The sequence below is a fragment of the Chelonia mydas genome, chromosome 5 (assembly GCF_015237465.2).
Source record: "Chelonia mydas isolate rCheMyd1 chromosome 5, rCheMyd1.pri.v2, whole genome shotgun sequence".
NCBI classification, from domain to species: Eukaryota; Metazoa; Chordata; order Testudines; family Cheloniidae; genus Chelonia; species Chelonia mydas.
Genome location: NC_051245.2, coordinates 44757448 through 44777697, shown reverse-complemented (window position 1 = coordinate 44777697; position 20250 = coordinate 44757448). Strand labels below are relative to the sequence as shown.

At 39.3% G+C, this 20250-nt stretch overlaps 1 protein-coding gene across 7 annotated transcripts in view; it reads right to left on the bottom strand.

Annotated features, from left to right (window-relative positions):
* AP3B1 (adaptor related protein complex 3 subunit beta 1) overlaps positions 1-20250 on the bottom strand; it is a 338592-nt gene that overhangs the window by 82989 nt on the left and 235353 nt on the right. For all 7 annotated transcript variants that reach the window (XR_006291016.1, XR_006291017.1, XM_037902963.2 and 4 more), the window contains 2 exons: positions 15720-15792; positions 14513-14619 (listed from right to left, as the gene is read on the bottom strand). Coding sequence is in view for 5 of the 7 variants with exons in the window: in XM_037902963.2 (XP_037758891.1) it covers positions 14513-14619; positions 15720-15792 (180 nt within the window). In the remaining 2 variants the exon portion in view is untranslated. The remainder of the gene's footprint in view (positions 1-14512; positions 14620-15719; positions 15793-20250) is intronic.

Here is a 20250-nt window from a genome sequence, read left to right as displayed (position 1 = left end):
CATTAATAAAGCTCTGAAACTGGTATTGTCACCAGTTCCATAGGTGATTCACAAGCCAGAAAAGATTCCAGCTCACTCTCCCATACCTATATTAGTGCTAGCAGCAGAAAATAAAACAGTAAATGTTTATTTTTAACAGTTCTATTTTTAAAGCAGAATAGACTGACTATATCCAGAAAGAAGACCTGGTAAGTAAAGCGATGCCACTTGTACATAGCCACTTTCTGCTAATAGCCATAATTCAGTATGGCCAATAATCAGCTTCAGGGTGTGTAGTTATTGCATCAAATATAATTATTTTTCTATGTTCACTTCAATACTAACAACTTTAGAATCCCAATGGAAATCAAAACAACAAAAATTGTGTTAAACATTAAGAGAAGCACAATGGGTGACAAAAGCACTTATAGTTTACCTAGAACACATTATAGAACAGGGATCGGCAACCGTTGGCACGCGGCCCGTCAGGGAAATCCGTTGGTGGTCCAGGACGGTTTGTTTACCTGCAGCGTCTGCAGGTTTGGCTGATCGCAGCTCCCACAGGCTGCAGTTCGTTGTTCCAGGCCAATGGGGGCTGCAGGAAGTGGTGTGGGCCGAGGGATGTGCTGCATTTCCATTTACAATCTTCTTCCTCCCTTTTACCTCCAAAATCCTACTGTGCCACTTATATCTGCTGCTTAAGATCTTGTCTCCAACTTCTTCTTCATCTTCGCCTATCTGAATTTTCTCCATTTCAATTAACTAAAATTGTATTCACCATTCACAACAAAATTCTCCTCCTAACGAAACCAAGGTGATATTTCTATCTTCTTCTTGATTGCTACTCCTTTTTTATTTAGTGTAGACAATATGGCAAGCACTGTACAAAAACACGGACAGACTTTGCTTTGAAAAGTTTACAATCTAAAAGCCATACACTGAGAAATCGAAAGGAGAGCATTTTCCTTATCACCCTTCTTACACAGATGATCTGTGCCCCCTCTTCTGCTCTCTGTTGGCCACTTTTCTCTGTTGCTTCTTCTGTTTGCTCCCCACTCCATCATCTCTTCCCCCATACTACTGGCATTCTTCCATGTTCTGTCTCCTGTCCCCTCCTTTTCTTCCTTTGGGTAACCACATTCACACACATTATCTTCAGCTACCTCTTATGCTAAAAAGTTTCCAAATCTCTTCTTGTTTCTCAGCTTCTCTGCAGTCTTCCATCTTCAACTGTCTTTCACACATTTTCTCTTAAATGTTCCTCCACCATCTCAAAAAAAATCAATCTCTTCAAACAAAATGCATCTTTTCTTCTCATCGCTTCACAGTCATATCGACTCTTTTCTCACCATCCACTATCCTCTACAACTTCTAGGCTCATGAACTGTCTTCTTTGACAGTTACCTTTTCCCTCATACCCTGTCTTTTGCCAACCTGTCCTCTCATCCCCAGACAGCATCAAAATGCGCCCTTTCTTCAAATGTTCCACTGCTGAAGCATTTCTCTTGCTTTGGTTACCTCAAACCCTGACTTACCAAAGCTACCTTCTTTTCTGACTCCCCATTGCACACCTCTCCACTCTTTGCCACAGTTGCTAAAGCACCTTCCCTGCTCACTACTTCACCATGTCTCACTTTGTATGCTATCTTGCCCCATGTATGCTCCTGTTCACATCTTGTCCTCCTAACCACTTTCACTTTCCATGTTGCTCTCAGTCATCTTTCCTTACTGTTCCCTTCATTTCCTTCTCTCATTAGTTGGTTGTGCATTGAACAGTCGCCCACTTTGTGTCTGCCAAATACCCACTCACCACTTCTCCAAAAGAGTCTTTCCTATGCTGATCTCCTCAGTATTGATTTCTCCATACCATATCATAGCTAAACAGTTTCTTATGTGTCCATATCAGACTGTAAACTCACTGAAGAAAAAACAACTCTTCTGTATTCTGTAAAGCATTTACACTATTATTTAAATGATTAGTAATATAAACTAACGCCCCCATCAGGTCAGGAAATATACCCATTTTAGGGTAAGTTGATGTGCAAAGCTGCCAAGTGATATACCCAAGTGTCACAGAATGTCAGTGGTAGAGTCAGCTATAGAATCCAGGAGTTTTTATCTCTAACAATGAGACAGTGGTACCCATGCCTCTCTGACTTCCCACCTTCCCTGTACCAAGCTATAAAGATGTTTTATAATATATATATATATATATACACACACACAATCAGTTGAAACAAAGGAGTTGCAGAACAGACAAAGGAGGGTGTTAACTATAGCAGTTTCTACTCAAGGCAACCTTGTTTTTGTAGGCTTAAAGAGATCCTTAGCATTACCGTAACAAATATATTGTATTTATACTTTCAATAATGTTAGCAGCTATGAATTTAGAGAAACAGACTTTATTGATAGGTTTTATAAATGCTGTATCCAATTACAGCGCTGAATGATTTGAACAATAGTCTGTCTGACATATTCAAAGGTAAGTGGCTGCAACATTTCTTTGCTATTAGGGTCATATACTGTACTTATCTATTTTTACACCCTGCTCTCCATTCCCTGGTAATAAATTAATTTCTTAGTGTTAGTTTGGCATGTACCCTACAGTTAAATTCATCCTCTCTCTGACTGAAGGAAAAAAGTTCTCTGAAGTATTACAATTATACTTGTGATTTTAAAACTAATTCTCACACATTAAATTCAAAATACTACGTTAAAAAGGAACACTCATCCAACACAATGCCTGGAGAGTTGTTTTATTTTACTTACTTTTCGGAAAGTGGCTGGTAGTTTGGATAACCACAATTATTTAACCAACTGTACACTGGATTCTACAATATTCTCCAATTTATTTGAAAACAATAGATTTACATACAGCATTTCATTTTCATTGCCTCCTAAATCACAAAACAACTCTCAGAAAAGTCAATGAGGGAATGAATACACAGACTGGAAGACAGAATTGGGCCCTATAAGCAATCTCTATAAATCTCTTTAAAGTATCTTATTTATTGTTATTTGACTTCCATTTGTGCAAAACTGTCAACAGCAGACTACCTCTTTGCACAAGTTAAGATGACCTATTGGAATGATGTGCAAGAAATGCATTACTCTAACACACTGTAGTCCCTCCACACTGCATCACAGAGCTGCAGAGAGAAGTTTGAGGTAGATTGCATAGAGCTAGAGATAGATTTGAATTTTTTCATGCGCTGACTTAGTTGACCTTCTGCCCTTCCCTCACTCAAAACTAATCTGATATGCGAGAGCTACTTACTGCTAGTACTCTTCCCCTGCAGTTACTGACAAGTAGGCGATGCCAGAATTAGGAATCGAGAAGAAGAGCTTGGCTCCCCACTCTGTCCATGTTTCAGGAAGAGTTGATCAGAACAGAACTGTGCAGTCCTTCATCCTTTGTTTACCCTCCACTGTTTACCTCTTCCATCTGATCATCCCCCTATCTTTTGATGCCTCTGATTCACTGTTGCTGCTCTCCCTATTACACCAGGCCACTGATGAGCTGATCTACAAAGAGAAGCAGACTTAATATTTTTCACTGTGATTTGGAGCCAGCAGTGCAGACAGCATCAGAGAATTTTTTGTAATTACAATTCCACAACTACTGGTGTTCAAGGCATAACAAATACATGATTGCAGGATTGTCTCAAAAAATTTATCACGACAAAATTATCTTGAATCAAAACCTGCAAAAGGGTGCCCAACAGTGAATTTTTCAGAAAAGTGAAGAGCATGTGAAAAAAACGGTTAGAATGAAAACTGTTTCATAACCTTTCCCATAGCAATAGCTATAGATGCAACAACCCTTTTACATTTTTATGTTAAGTTTAAAAAGAACAATGAAAATCACAAGATACAGCGTTTTAGACATTGACCCTACATTAAAATCAATGGGAGTTTTACTGTTAGGAGTAAAGAGATTCTAGCCTTGATTTTCCTGTTATGCCTAACTATTGTAAGGGGTCTCCAAACAACAGGTGAGTTAACACTATATACATGCCATGCTGCTATTTAACCTAATTCTAAGGATTTTTTTTAATTTGATCTCAGGGATTTTAGCTCTCAGCTATACAAATATGCAGAGACAAAGTCTGAAAAAAAGAAGTAGGTGTAGCAACGTTGTACTAGATTTATAAGAGCAGCAGATTAATACAAATTAATTGAAGTGTCAAAGTAGCTGCTATAAAATGGTCGCTGATAATCTTGTTTTAAACATCATACTTCATAAAACTTCCACTGTACTGAGTTCACACGGTTTTTGGAACCTTTACAATGAGAGTTTCACTGCAAAATGCATCAGTGAAATGAATAGGAGCTTGCAGATTATTCATAATGCAGTAGAGATGGTCCAAGGAGGCCAGATTTTATCTCTGGCTGTGGTCACATTTTTGTTTTACCTACATATGGGTCCAATCCACGAAGTTTGGATCTAGAATTTTAAACTGACTTTGCAAATGGTGGGGTGTTCAAATCCAGCCGATCTCATTGGCTTGTTTTTAGACTCCATTTACTGAGTTCAAAAGGGCTCAAATAAAAGGTTTTGGCCAATCCCTGTCACATAGTTAATGCAATATATATGTACAGAACAATATTTCTTGCATGGAGTATAAAAATACTATTCCCAAATACATTGTTTCTATTTTAATTATCCAGTTTTCACACTGGACTACGGGTGCAAAATGTACTTGTAAGTGTGTAAGTCTTTCACCAATGTCTTCATCCAAACTTTCCCTTTTAGTTAAGGAAATTAGTGTTCAGTGTAAAAGAAGAACAGGAGACAAAGATAATGAAAAAATGAAAGTTACTTACTTGTAACCGGAGTTTGAGATAACTCTGCATATTCACACTCATGGTGGGTAATGCGCCGCCTGATGCAGCTCCCCAATGATAGAACCTTCGCTAAGCAGTACATGTTAGAGTGCATGTGCACCCCCTCTTCCCTTTCCCCTCAGTGTCTCCAAATGTTCTGAAAATGAGACTATATGGGGTGGGGGGCTGTGCCCTCTACCACCTCAGTTCCTTTAACTGCTAACCCAGAGAAACCAAATTAGGACTTTGAAAGATAGGGGGAGGTGGGCAGGAAATGTGAATATGCAGAGTCATTTAGAAGAACTCCTGTTACAAGTAACCTTAATTTCTTCTTTGAGTTGCTCTGTATATTCTGATTCATGGGTATTTGGCAAGCAGTGGTGAAAACTCAGGAAGAAGGAAATAGAGTCCTAATTAAATAATGACAAGCATTGCACTACTAAATGTAGCATCAGCTCTCAAAACCAAATCCAATGTACAATGTTTGGTAAAGGTATGGACTGACTTGCAAGAAGTAGCCTTACAGATTTCCCCAACAGGAACATGTTTAAAGGCAAGTGAAAGACACTGCCACTGCCCTAGTAGAATGAGCCTGAAACAGCAGGCCTGGCGACTGTGGCTAACTTGTAACATTCAATGATACATTGATTAACCCATCTGGAAATAGTTTGAACCAATACCGTATGACTAAGGCTAAGATTTTGTCACGGATATTTTTAGTAAAAGTCACGGACAGGTCACGGGCAAAAAGAAAAATTAACAGAAACCGTATAATCCATGAAAGTGTGCATGTGCCCAATGCATCAGAGCCAGAGAACTTTGCCTAGCAGTACCTGTAGGGGAGGTGCTCACATCTCATGGCATTAGCCCCTCCTCTGACCACATAAGGGCGATACCACCCTGATCCCCCTCAGTCCCTTCACAATGAACATCGGGAGCAGAGATTCCAATGCAGCAAGATGGACAGTGGGTTGACTGTGGAATACATGTCTGCATCACACTGAAAGAACAATAGTTACAGTAAGTAATCATGATTTCTTCTTCAAGTAGATGCAGCCTTGTATTCCATGTAGGTTACTCTCAAGCAGTATTTGCAGGAGGTGGGGCTCCAAGTCTATTTAAAAAAAGATTGCAGGATTGCCTTCCCACAGTTTGCATCTCAGCATGAAGCAGGATAATGGCATAGTGGTTCATAAATGTATGTGCAGAGGACCAAGTGGCAGCCTTGCAATTGCCCAAAATGGGAACATCTCTTAGAAATGCAGTCAGCATGACCTAGGCTCTTGTAGAATGAGCTCACACCGGGGGGGAACCGAGGGGGAATGTAGTCTGAGCTACTTTATATGCTGTCATGATACAGGAGGTTATCCACCTGGAGATCATCTGGAAAGAGATTGCTTGACCCTCCATTACGTCAGCATGACACAATCAGATGAGGTGAGGCTGGAAAGGGTATTTTAGCCATATCCAGGTAGAAATCTAGACATTGCCTCACATCCATCATGTGAAGATGCTACTCCTCTTGGGTTGAACAGGCTTGGGATGGGGTGGGGTGGGAACACATGTAGATACGAGTGAAACTGATAGACTACTTTAGGCAAAAACTTAGGCTGCTGCCACAGGGTCACTTTGTCTTCAGAAAACCTCATGTAAGGGAGAGTCTGCCATCCAAGCCTGAAACTCTCACAAACACCTTGCAGATGTTATCATCACAAAGAAAGCAGTTTTCTGACACAAAAAGGAGAAGGAAAAAGTTGAGAGGCTCAAACGGAGACCTGCTGAGTCCTGCTGTGATCCTGAAAGGTCCAACAGGCACTGTAGATGCCACAGAAGCTTCCTGTTCTGACCACAGTTCTTGAACTTTCAGCAACCACACGTGGGCTCCCCAACCCATTAAGGAGGCATCTATGACAATAGTCCTGGTTGGCGGAGACCAAGTGCAGGGAATGCCATGGCACACATTGCCCTGAATTGTCTACTGTCGTAAGGAATCCAGGCTCAGTGGAGGAATTTAGATCAGACTGCCCAAGGGATGGTAATTCGGACAATAGACTGAATTCAGCCACATCTGAAGAGGATGTAGCTGTAACCTGGCAAATTGGACTACCTGTATGCAGGCAGCCATATGACCCAGCAACCTCAGGCATATTCAGGCTGTAGTTGAGGTTTGAGACTGTAATTCCAAACAAAGGTGGCAAATCCTCTGGAACTCAGTTGGCAGAAATGCCATCTAACTTGATTCTGTGAGATGGGACCAAATGTTGACTTCCTGGCTGTTCAGGATCAAACTGAATGCCAGACAATCCACTAAGTCATGGGACTGTAGAGCATTCTCAGAAGGAGACTAAGCAGAGGCAACATCCATTTGTTCATCAGCTGCCAAATCTGAATCAAAGACTGTACCCATGTGATCCAGCTCAAAAAGAGGAGCTCTCTCATACTTGTCATTGGGCACACTGTCTGAGCAGCAGATGGATTCAGTGAAACTGGATTTGAAGATTCCACGACCACTGAAGTTTTGTAAGTCAGGACATCGCTTCTCCATCTATGAGGTGGATAACTCAAAACCTTCTGAGGCCGAGCCCAATAAGTCCCTGGAGTCCAGGAGGGCCAGTCTCTCCAATACCTGGGATCTGAGAACATATCCATAGGAGAAGGTACAAACTGACCAAGAGACTGAGGAAATCAGCTTTCAGTGGTACAAAACTGGATGGTTCAGGCCTTTTAACTCTTCCTCTGTCCTCCTTTAAGCAAGGACCCGCTATGGATCTCAGTCAGATAACAATGGCACCAGAGGATGAATTGACATCAAAGGTGAGAATCTGCTTGCTGAACCTGGAGCTGTCTTAGGAGGACGACGACAAAGATGGAACCAGAAAGAGACTCTCAGGATCCTCTTCTCTACCCATCTTTTAAGTCAAAGAGATGTAGCGCTACAACCTGACAAACCCTCTCTTTTGCTTTCCCCATAGGTCTCTTGCTTGGATCAGCTCAGAAGCTGAACGGTGAACATCAGTTACCATAGTAATAGTCCTTTTCAGATCAGAGGATAGCACAGAAACAGGAACAGACAATGGTGCTGTTAACGCAATTTAAAAAGCACTGGATCTGGAAAGAGATTAAGCTCCACATGCCTCAGCTGAGATTGATCACAGAACAGGCTTAGGTTTCAGAGTCAGAAGTGCAAGGCCGTGTCTGAATCAGATGGATCCAATAAATCTGACCCACGGTATCTGGCACTGCTAACAGTGGCTATCTTCTCCCTTGTCTTTGGAATCAACACTGTGATCCTAGGCTTCTTAGTTGCCAATTGTACAGACGGTGTTTTTTATGCATAATACAGGAGACTACAATGGAACAAGAACCAGACTGACAAAGATCCTGATCCTCTGGATCCTTTAGGCACCTTAGTCTTGCAAGAAAAGGTGACTGGAACTGAAATAGGCCTCAGCTTTTGGATCGGATGATGTTCCGGAACCCAAAAATTTAGCTGCAAGGGCCTCTTTAAGCAGGAGCACCTGCATTCTATTCTGTCTCTCCTTATGTGCTCTGTGTGTAAGCAAATAGAACAGCCAGAAGAAAACCAGCCTTCTCTGAGTCACTTATGGCAGTGATTCTCAACCTTTCCAGACTACTGTACACCTTTCAGGAGTCTGATTTGTCTTGCAGACTCCAAGTTTTACCTCACTTAAAAACGACTTGCTTACAAAATCAGACATAAAAATACAAAAGTGTCAGCACACTATTCCTGAAAAATTGCTTCCTTTCTCATTTTTACCATATAATTATAAAATAAATCAATTGGAATATAAACATTGTACTTATTTTTCAGTGTGATACTTGAGCGTGTTTTTCACTTGTGAGACTTGTCATTCTGGGAGACTCTCTCATTTTGTTTGTATGAAATTTTAGTTTGTATTGAATTCGCTAGTGCTTTTTATGTAGCCTATTGTAAAACTAGGCAAATATGTAGGTGAATTGAGGTCTCTCCCGGAAGAGAACCACTGACTTATGACATCTAACATGGTCTTCTGACACCAGGAAGACAGCTGTGCATGAAGTACATCTTTTAAAACCCGACTTCTTCTTCTTCAGTTCTGCTATCACATGCAACCAAGCTACCACTAAACTAAAACACCTACAAGATCTCTATCAAGCATCCTTACAACTACAATACCCACCTGCGGAAGTGAAGAAACAGATTGAGAGAGACAGAAGAGTTCCCAGAAGTCACCTACTACAGGACAGGCCTAACAAAGAAAATAACAGAACGCCACTAGCCGTCACCTTCAGCCCCCAACTAAAACCCCTCCAACGCATTATTAAGGATCTACAACCTATCCTGAAGGATGACCCCTACACTCTCACAAATCTTGGGAGACAGGCCAGTCCTTGCCTACAGACAGCCCCCCAACCTGAAGCAAATACTCACCAGCAACCACATACCACACAACAGAACCACTAACCCAGGAACCTATCCTTGCAACAAAGCCTGTTGCCAACTGTGCCCACATATCTATTCAGGGGACACCATCACAGGGCGTAATATCATCAGCCACACTATCAGAGGCTCGTTCACCTGCACATCCACCAATGTGATATATGCCACCATGTGCCAGCAATGCCCCTCTGCCATGTACATTGGTCAAACTGGACAGTCTCTACGTAAAAGAATAAATGGACACAAATCAGATGTCAAGAATTATAACATTCATAAACCAGTCAGAGAACACTTCAATCTGTCTGGTCACGCGATTACAGACATGAAAGTTGCGATATTACAACAGAAAAACTTCAAAACCAGACTCCAGCGAGAGACTGTTGAATTGGAATTCATTTGCAAATTGGATACAATTAACTTAGGCTTGAATAGAGACTGAGAGTGGCTAAGTCATTATGCAAGGTAACCTATTTCCCCTTGTTTTTTCCTACCCCCCCGCCCCCTCAGACGTTCTTGTTAAACCCTGGATTTATGCTGGAAATGGCCCACCTTGATTATCATGCACATTGTAAGGAGAGTGGTCACTTTAGATAAGCTATTACCAGCAGGAGAGTGGGGTGGGGGGAGAGAAAACCTTTTGTAGTGGTAAACACCCATTTTTTCATGCTTTGTGTGTATAAAAAGATCTTCTATACTTTCCACAGTATGCATCCGATGAAGTGAGCTGTAGCTCACGAAAGCTTATGCTCAAATAAATTGGCTAGTCTCTAAGGTGCCACAAGTACTCCTTTTCTAAAAACTACCTTAATTACACTAACAGACACAATAAAAACCAACAACAAGAAACTAAGGCACTAACAGGAGAAAAACCCTGGATCTGATGGACTGGGGCAGTTCACTTCTGTCTGGCACAGCAGTTGGAAGGAAATGAGACAGTAGTGGGCACAGCACCTTATTTGACAGCCTCAGCCTCACAATGTTTGGAGCTGCTGACAGGAGAAGGTGCACATGTGCTCTAATGGACACTGCTTGGAGAAGGTTCTACTGCTGGGCTGTACCACACACTGCATTACCTGTAAGTGGGAATATGTAGAGCCACTCGATGAAAGTAGTAACTCGGCTTAGTATTTAATTTATGACAATTCCAGCCATGCAAGGGCTGAATATCTCCAGCTCCCATTGTAGACAGGGTTGGTAGGAACAAAAATTAGGGTAGTTTCATAAAAATGTTGCTCCTAGATTCAACTTTACTTGTACTTGATAAAAGCATACAAAATGAGAAATTCTTTAGAAGTCACTCTAAACTGCTACCACAGGATTCCTGATACTTCAGATCATAGTATGTATTAATAAAATGTACAAACTCCTTCATTCCTTTTTTATTCCATTCTTCAAATGTTTAACATTCTAAGGACTGGCTTACCTGAGTTTTCTAGGATTGCTGTTTTACTACATGGTTGCACTATTGCAACTTTCACTGTGCAGTGCATTCATGCTAGCCATCTTGTTTTTGGTGCACAGAATGGATTGTGATCATACACATCACTCCCTGCGTTGAATTATTCTATCCCATATGAAGGTCACACATGTGCCATGAAGGTTGGGGGTTATGTTCTGCTACACCCTCACACTTGCATATAACTATAACAGAGATGAACCACACAACCTTTGTGTGTGAAATGCTCAAGCTCAGTATTGTTACTTTCATTAATTTGCTCAGTATTTTTAGTTTTAATTTTATTTTCTCTGTTATTTTATTGCTGTGTTTCCTAGCTTCACAGTTTCCCTCTCTTGTGTTTCCTCAAGGAACAAGAGAGGAGAGTGGTGTGAACCAGGCTCTAGATGTAAGACACCCCTTCCGGTCTCTCTATCTGTCCCAGTTAGCCCCCACCATTCCTTAATAAGGCAGTAAGGCTCCTAGGATATGTACTGCTCCTCAGGGGTAGGTTGTAATGAATGGGTGCTGCATCATGGCAAGGTAAGTGGCTTTACTTGGGATAACGGAGGATATAGGGGGTAGCCCTGCTGTGCATCTTCACTGATGATACTTCTATGTGGGTGACTCTGAGGCAGCAAATGAATTATTGTGCCAATGGCCAGTGAAGTAAGCACATTTATTTGCAGGGAAGGGGGGGAAGAAGTATGCTTGTATTCTCTCCATTTCCTCATGCGCTATGAGTGTGAAAGGGGGAATGGGTATGGTGGATGGGGATTAGTCAAAGCTAGATGGCAGATGATTACCACCTCTGTCCTGCCCTGATCAGAAAGGGCATGGTGGAGAAAAGAGAGGGTGAGGGCTGTTTTTGGGCCTGCCTAGAGCCAGGAAGACTGGGGCCAGTCAGTGCTCTGTGATGACAAAACTTTGAAGGGTGAGCAGGAGCAATGTGGATATGCAGCAGAAGGAATAAATGCACAGTAGCAGCTGCTAAGTCAGGGCTTGCTGAAACCTGGTATGACAGCACTGTAGAGTGACATGGTGTGGACTACATTGTGCTTACCCTTACTCAGAGCAACTGAAATCCGAGCAGTGCTGTGAATATCTGGCCACCATGGGCAGTGATTGTATGCGTGCAGTATTCCAGGCATGCTAAGAAGAGCTGCAACATCAAAATTCTCCAGTGTAGACAGGGACCACATCCCATGTATAATCATGAAGTCCATGGCTTAACATTTTTTGTCAAGTCTGTAATTTTACCAGTCTGTTCACTGGAATAGTATCTAAAACATTCTTTCATTTATGAATCATGAGTTAGTTGACTGCCAGTTACTGTGTGTTTCTGTCTTGCATGAGACTTTTGGGGGTTGGGGGGGGCGGCGGGAGAGGGGAGAGGTTATTTCTCTTGCAAAGAGATAAATTGTCCCCGGTATCAATATATGGAACTTTGCAAGTATTTATTAAATATTTTTTTTTCTCAAAATAAATGTATTTTTAAGATTAAATAGTGAAAAGTAACAAAAAGGGAAATTTCTTAAAGGTAAATTTCAAATAATGAGACTGAAGGAAGGGGAATGGGAGATTGGTTTTAACTTACATAGGACCTAAATATTTTTGGTAGGTCAGCTAAAAAGATGTAATACAGCAGTATTTACTAGAAGAGAAAGAATGGTACTGCAGCTAAAATACAGGGCTGGTTATCAAGAGTTCTGATTTCTATTTCATGGTTTCCTATAAGACTTCTTCTGGATTCTTGGGCAAGTTACAACTGCCTTCGAATCTCAGCTACACCTAACTGTAAAATGGGAATTCCACCTCCACCTCACAAGGATATTGGGAGACTTAATTTCTATAGCTTTGCCATCTTCTATTGGAATATGCTGACAAAAAAGTGTGAAGAAAGAAGAGACAAGATAAAATACGGAAGTGAAAAAAACAGCCAACTAACCAAGGATGCTTCCTCAACACACTGGAATTAATAAACCTGAATTAATCCAGTACATGTTGCAAGAAACAAATATCAAGGGCCTGATCCAACTTTTATTGAGTCCAAAGGGAACTGGATTGGACCTTAATGAAGCAGCAGAAAAAAGAAATAGAAACACTTGACACTAATAGTATAAAAGGGCATTCCAAAACTAACATGCACAGTAACAAAACAGAAAAAGATATGAAGCCAATGATGTGAAATATATTCTGTTATTTATTCTACTTATTTGGAAAACACACACACAGTTACTGCCCATTACAGACACCTGTAGTTTACTGAACGGTTTAATGTTTAAAAATACTTGGGGGCCTTCTCTACATAGGGAAAATTGATCAGCATAACTATTCCGGAATGACTATTCCAGAATATCTTGTTTGGTATAATTTAGCTATTCCAGAATAACTTCCCTATGTGGATACTCTATTCTGGAATAAAGTCACTTTTAATTTGGATCAGAGTGTCCACATGGAGGAGTTATTCCAGAACTTTGGCAGCAGAATAGTTATTCTGGAAAGCTAGGTCAGTCAATTTCCCTGTGTAGACAAGTCCTAAGTGAAAACAACAGGACAAACATAACAGCTCTGGTGTTAAGGGAAAGAGTCACTGAATTCTAGAGGCTTTCTTCTGTGTTTCAGGAAACTGGACAAAGAAGGTCAATACACTTTCTTATCACTAGCAGAAGATACAATTCCATGGCCTTACACCAATGTAGCTGCACAATACAAACCCTTACCATGGGTAAGTCACAGTTTACAATGGTGCAGTACATCTACACCAGCACTTGCACTAATGTAGCTATACTGATAGCTACAACTCTCAGTATATAAAAGACCCAAACCCAGGGAGGTGAAGTGACATATTACGTCACGCCAGCTTTGGCTGCATCAGCACAAGATGCTGCTGTCCTGTTACCTTTCACAATGTAAATTGTCACTTGTATGGAATTTCAGAGTAACAGCCGTGTTAGTCTGTATTCGCAAAAAGAAAAGGAGTACTTGTGGCACCTTAGAGACTAACCAATTTATTTGAGCATGAGCTTTCGTGAGCTACAGCTCATGCTCAAATAAATTGGTTAGTCTCTAAGGTGCCACAAGTACTCCTTTTCTTTGTATGGAACTGTAATTATACAAGGTCTTGGATACGGATAATGGGCACTGGCACATCATTTTATAGTAAATATATACACTTTCCACTTTTAACATTTTCTGTGTCGGTACTTTTTGTAGCCATCCCAAACTATCTATACCTGAAAGTAGTCAAATTTTAGTTTTGCTTCTTTTCATGATAAGAAGAGTTGGTGGAGGAAATACTGGTAAAGCATCAGGCTGAGAAGTAGTAAGTCCACATGTTTTTATTCGCTGCTAGCTGTGTAAATGTTTTAGTATCTTGACAATTTGTTTTTCCTTTCTTCCTGGACCCAGCATCAAGCAATTATTTCTAGTTTCTAATTTTTAGAAACATTTTCTTTGGATTTGTGCGTTTGGTTCGGATTTGTGAGTGTGTATGTTTCATCGGGGCTGGAAAGACAGTCAAGTTGGAGGGAAGGACTGAGCAAGAGCCCATACTTAAAATAGTTGTACAATACCAAGTGAATGCAGCCATTCTAAACGTTCATTATTCATACCTTCCTTTCCCCAGCTTTCCAATTCCCATGAATATAGATCAGAAAAAGTTGTTCAATTTGTCTACAGATTCTAGATTGAGAAACTGCAACATCCTTTAAAAAGTACCTGTTATGGTACTTTCATCAATGACTTCCCCAGAAACACATGAAACAACTAAATTGAGTGGGTCTGTTTTTGTTTAGTTGGGGGTTTTGGGGGGAAAAAAGATTACTTACATCAATGACTGATGACCTTGACAGGCTTAAACCTTCTAGGTCAGCAACTAAACTTGGAGAGAGAATAGCTGGAGTGGGAAATGCTACAGGAGTTGACACAGGATTGACTGCAGGAAAAGAACAGTTGAAAAAAATGGATTTAATAATTTTTTTAAATGAAAAACATTAAGGCAATTAAATACTTCAATTAATAGCATGTATGGTAAGCTGGCATCTTGATTTAACTGAGTTATGCTCAAACACTTTTAAAATCTAGGAATATATTAACCTGGTATATCTCAGAAGATAATGGTAAACTTCCACTGTGAAATTCATATCTGTCAAAAAGTCTGAACTTAAATGCTTTGAAGAATGACTGTGGGAGCCAACAGAAACTAAGAAAATGTAATAAATCAACTTTACTGATTTTATTACGTCATATGTTCAATACAACTTCCTTTTCTAAATTGATACAATAATCTTTTGTTCCTTCTTCCCCATTGCTACTCTCATACTCTTCCTGTGTATTTCATACTCATTACTTCTGTACTACCTACACAGTGCCATATACTGTCATGGTGCTTGGAAAATTAAAGACAATAGATCTAAATCTTTTAAAAATTCCACATGCATGTCTCTCATTAACTCAAATATGACTTCTGTATGCATTTCACTTTCAGGAATGAGTCTGAAAATAAGACATATACAAACCTAAAGAATCCACACTACAAGGTTTACACTAGAAAACAGTTCCAGATCTTTCCATCTTTTTGCAGTACTGCATTGTTAGCTGGTCTTCAAATTTTAATTCTTAATGTCTTCTCTATAGTAGTTGAATTAGCTGCCAGACTGACTAAATCAATACATCCTAAGAAATGTCTAAGGTATACTTAAGGCAATAATTCCACTCAAGTGGTAAATGAAGTCATGACACACCAAACAGCTCAAAACAAATGAATGTTTCAAATATTAGCACATTAAAAAAGATACTTTCTGACAGAATTCTACATTTGACAAGCACAAATTTCAAATTACACATTTAAAACAGCAAGTGTGTGATTTACTAACATCTATACGTGTGTCAGTTAATTGGTATGATAAATGAACAGGATCATTACTTCAGCCATTTAAGTTTATGGAAATTATTAGGAATTTATCTTGTGACAAGAAAGATTCTTTGATCCCATTCTTAAAGAAATAAATAATGTTATATAACCAAATTACTTACAATCATCCAAGTCTAGTAGGGACACATCTTGTTTAGTAGGCGCTTTTTTCTCTGGCACTACCATTTCTTTTCTCTGTCAAAATATATGAATATTTCATTTTTGCCATGTCAGTAAAGAGATTCTTCAACACTTTTATAATAGCAGAAAATATTTTCTTCACTTTAAAAGAAAAAAAATACCCATTTTGCTCAGCTCAGCATTCTGAGAGTTCACCTTGTGAGAAGGATTTCCGACCAGGGATTAACTGAATTGTATTCCACAAAAAACCTGTTAGTTAAAATGAACATTTCTGAGGCCCCAATAAGCTTGTTTTACTATTCAAGTAAAACTTCTAGGGAGACACTGAAACTTTCAGGATTTTCTACAGAGGATGAAAGTGGAAAATCTGGTGAAACCACCCCTTTAGAAGGTAAACCAATCTTAAGCAGTGGTGTTGCTTTCTCTGACCCCACAAATTCATCCAGATGAATGCAATATTATTATTATTTGTACCACAGTAGCTCCTGTAAGACCCAGTCAGGGACCACTGCTCCAATACAGGCACTGTGCAAACAACAAAAAGATGGTCTCTGCCACAAAGAATTACAATCTTAATCTTAAAATTTGTGGATGACGCACATATTGTCAATGTGGTAAATAATGACAGGGCAGTCATACCAAGCAATCCAGATGGCTCTGTAAGTAGGGTCCATTCAAACAAAATTTGTTTTAATTCAGTCACATCTAAGACGACAGAATGCAGGCCATACCTTCAGAATGGGGGACTCTATCCTCAACAGCAGTGACTCTAAAAAGGGATATAGTGGTCATAATGAACAAACAATACAATGTGAGTTCCCAGTGTGATGCTATGGCATAAAGGGCTAATGTGATCCTTGGATGTATAACCAGGGGAGTCAGAGTAGGGAGGCGACCGATACTGGAATACTATGTACAGCATCCACATTTTAAAAAAGATGTGGAAAATTTGGAGTGGGTGCAAAAAAGAACTACAAATGATTCAAGAGATGGCCAAAATGCCTTACACATTCAGATACTTAGAGCTCAAAAGAGGATGAAGCGGTGACTTGATTATAGTGTATGAGTACTTTCGTAGGGAGAATACACCAGTTCTTTAATCTAGTGAAGAAAGGTATAACAAGAACCAACTGCTGGATGTCACAGCCAGACAAATTCAAATTAAAATAAGGCATACATTGTTAACAGTGAGAATGATAAACCATTGGAACTAACTACAAAGGGACAGGGAAGATTCTCAATCTCTTGTCTTCAGATCAAGACTGGATTCCTTTTTGGAAGATATGCTTTAGTTAAACAAGTTATTGGGCTCTATACAGGAGTGGCTGGCAGAAAATTAATGGCCTGTGGTATACAGGAGGTCAGACAAGATCTTGTAACAGTTCCCTGTGGTCTTAAAATCTGTTAAACTTGTGGGATTTGAAGGTCTGTCAGGGACTCTGTAGATGGCAAATATAAAGTTAAAAGTAAAAATACAAAAGAGAAGCCAATTAAAAAAAGACATTCAAAGGACATAATATAAACTGAGTTAAGATCTGCATGTCCCCACTCTCCTCCTCCTGACCAAAAATGGGCTGTGGATATGGAGAAGGGAAGATATTCAGTACACAAATAAGTTTTAACTATAGATGGGGTAAAGAAGTGGCATATCACTCTGCTTTATGGTAGGATTAAGGTTCAAGGGCTTATCCTGGTTACGGTTTCATCCTTATTACTTGTCCCATTCTGGATAGGACTGTCCAAGATTTTTAACTCCTGTCTTGGGTTTCTGCAGTCCTACTCCTAATCAAACTCTCATGCAGCCAATTAAATTCAATACCAAAAAAGCGTCCCTCTCTCACAAGGGGCTACTGTGGGAAAAGGGTGGGAGTCCTGAGTCTGTCAACAACAGCAGTGCCAACTCCATCTGTTGAAAAATCGTGAGTCAAGTCCAAAAAATCCAAAATCTCTTGTAATCACTTGCCTCCAGTAGCTGGAACTTTAAGAAAAAACATCAAATATCTTGAGACTCATGGTAAAAGTCTTGAGAGTTGGCAACACAGCAATAATAATACTAATAACTGATCGGAAAGATAAGCACAGAAGAAAGGAGAGCCATCTGAGGAGCAGCAGCTGCTCGCCCAACCCTGTACCCTTATCTGGGTTGAGGGTACATAATGAGGAAAGGAGGGTGTATTTGGCCAGCCCATTTTTCTTTTCTACTACTTTCTTTTCATTTTGGGGCCCAGGGGAGAGATGATAAAAATGAGAAGAGAAAGCGGACACAGAAGGAAGACACCACCCTCCTCTTAAAAGACCAGTAACACAAAAGAATTTAGCAACATCTTAACCAAGGAATACACCCATTCTGGTTCTGGACAGAACTGGAATCAAAACTATAGGCCAAGCTGTCTTGATTCTAAGAACTCAGATAGCCCACCTGTAATTAGGATACGTTCAGATTCAAGGTTTAGATTTGACCATTTTTCATTTACACTGAACTTTGACCCAATTTTTTCACCACATTACATCCTCGTAGTACTCCTCTGGTTTATTGAAGATTTCAAAGATATACCATTTTGTGACACCACAAATATAAAATTAACTGCATGATTTCAGTGACGACTTCCAGTATTCATGGTGTTACATTCTGGAATAGCTTTTCTGAACCAGCAACTGATAAGAACACCTCACAGAGGTTGAAAAATGACTCTTTAAAAGACAATTAAAATGTATTTTCTGCACTGAAGTCAATTTTCATCTGTTTTACAGTTTATCTTAAATGTCTGAATAACATCCCCTATTGGGCTCAAGTAACTCAAGGCCTGAACAGGTTTTCCTTAACTTTCCCAAAATATGTTTGGAGAATAACCGCAACTACAGGATCATTATTTCAATTGTGTAATACGTGGCAAGAAAAATGTCATGTTATTAGGTGACTTATTAAAATGCTGTGCTGAGCACAATAGTTGTAGTTTTCCTTCAAACAGCAACAGAATAGCAGGGCCTTCTGGGAACTGTAGCCTCAAACCAACTAAATCAAGATAAAATTAAAACATGAGGCAAGTCTTATTTTCTAATTGATAATCAAGATCCTGTAACACTATTAAATATACATCAGGTCACATGCAAACATAAGGACAAAGCAAGTTAAATTGGTCTCTCTTATTACAACTTGATTTTTTTCTTTGAATTTTAGAAGGAAAGAAATTCATTGGCTTTCTGGGAATAATAAATAGCCAGGGACGGAAACAAACATTACCAGCAGCTATTTCTACTGAATACAAAAAAGCCTTGCCTTCCAAATCAAGGCTATAAAAAGGTTCTGATGTTTGGCATTTCTGTGACATTTTTCATTTTTTTCTTTAAAAAAATAAATCCACAGTAAAATCAAAACAGCTTCCTACTTAAAGAACCTACTATGAAAAAAAGCTGAATGCTAAACAAAGTAGTTAAGCTATAGTCTATCAAACATTTCTCCATTTGCAATTCATTTTGGTAATAGAGATAGAACCTGGATAAATGCATATAGGACTTGAAGCAGGAGATTTCTCTTGCTCAATACATAATTCATGTGCTCCGCCTGCAAAGTGTGTAAAATGAGAATTTCACACCACAGCATGAGCCATGGAGCTGCAGAGAAAAGGCAGATGAAATCATATTTTACTGTGTGAATTCTATTTTTTAGCCTCCCAATATTTATACAAAACCATCATTGACAAACCAAATGCATTGACAGATCACCCACTGTTTCCATTGTGTTAGCACTTGAAAAGAGATCAGGCAGAAAGATAGACAATTTGTTTTTGTATATTTTTTTTTAAATAGTGGATCAGGTTTTTAACAGCTGAGTGACTGTATTAGGTTTGTATAAGGACACCAATGGTAGCTGATTTTAAAATCCCAATGTAGAGACTCCTATTTATCTGTGCATCATCCTCAAATCTCCATTTTATTTCTACAATATTTGATTATGTATCTGAATACCTCAGAGTGTCCCTATTGGAAAATGAAATACAAAACAGCAGGGTAAGAAAGTGAATTCTCTACTCACTGTAGTTTAACTAAATAGAATAAAACAAGCTTTTTCAAAGTTAAATTTTTAAAGAGTGAAATGTGAAAATATTAAAAATATTACATGCAGCAAAAGTGATTTGGGGCCATCTTACATGCTAATTTTCACAGTAGAAAATATACCTAGATGCAGATGCAAAATATTTACATAAAAAGCAACCATTTTTCTAATGGTGGTTGTGCTAAACAAGGTATTGATTCAAGTCCACACCATGAAACAACAAATGAAAAACAAACTCAAAAATAGGCTCAACATAATGTAAAGTTCTCTAGACCTGGAGTGAACTTGGAAATGTAACACAGTCAATGTTAATTTCTGGCTTCATACAGCACAATATTTACATGAAATATTTTCAATTTGAATTATAGAGGAAGAAAAACAATGAATCTTATGCCTCTTTGTACACTGGATCAAACTCATACAGAAACCGTAAGGACCGGACAATTAAGAAACCTCAG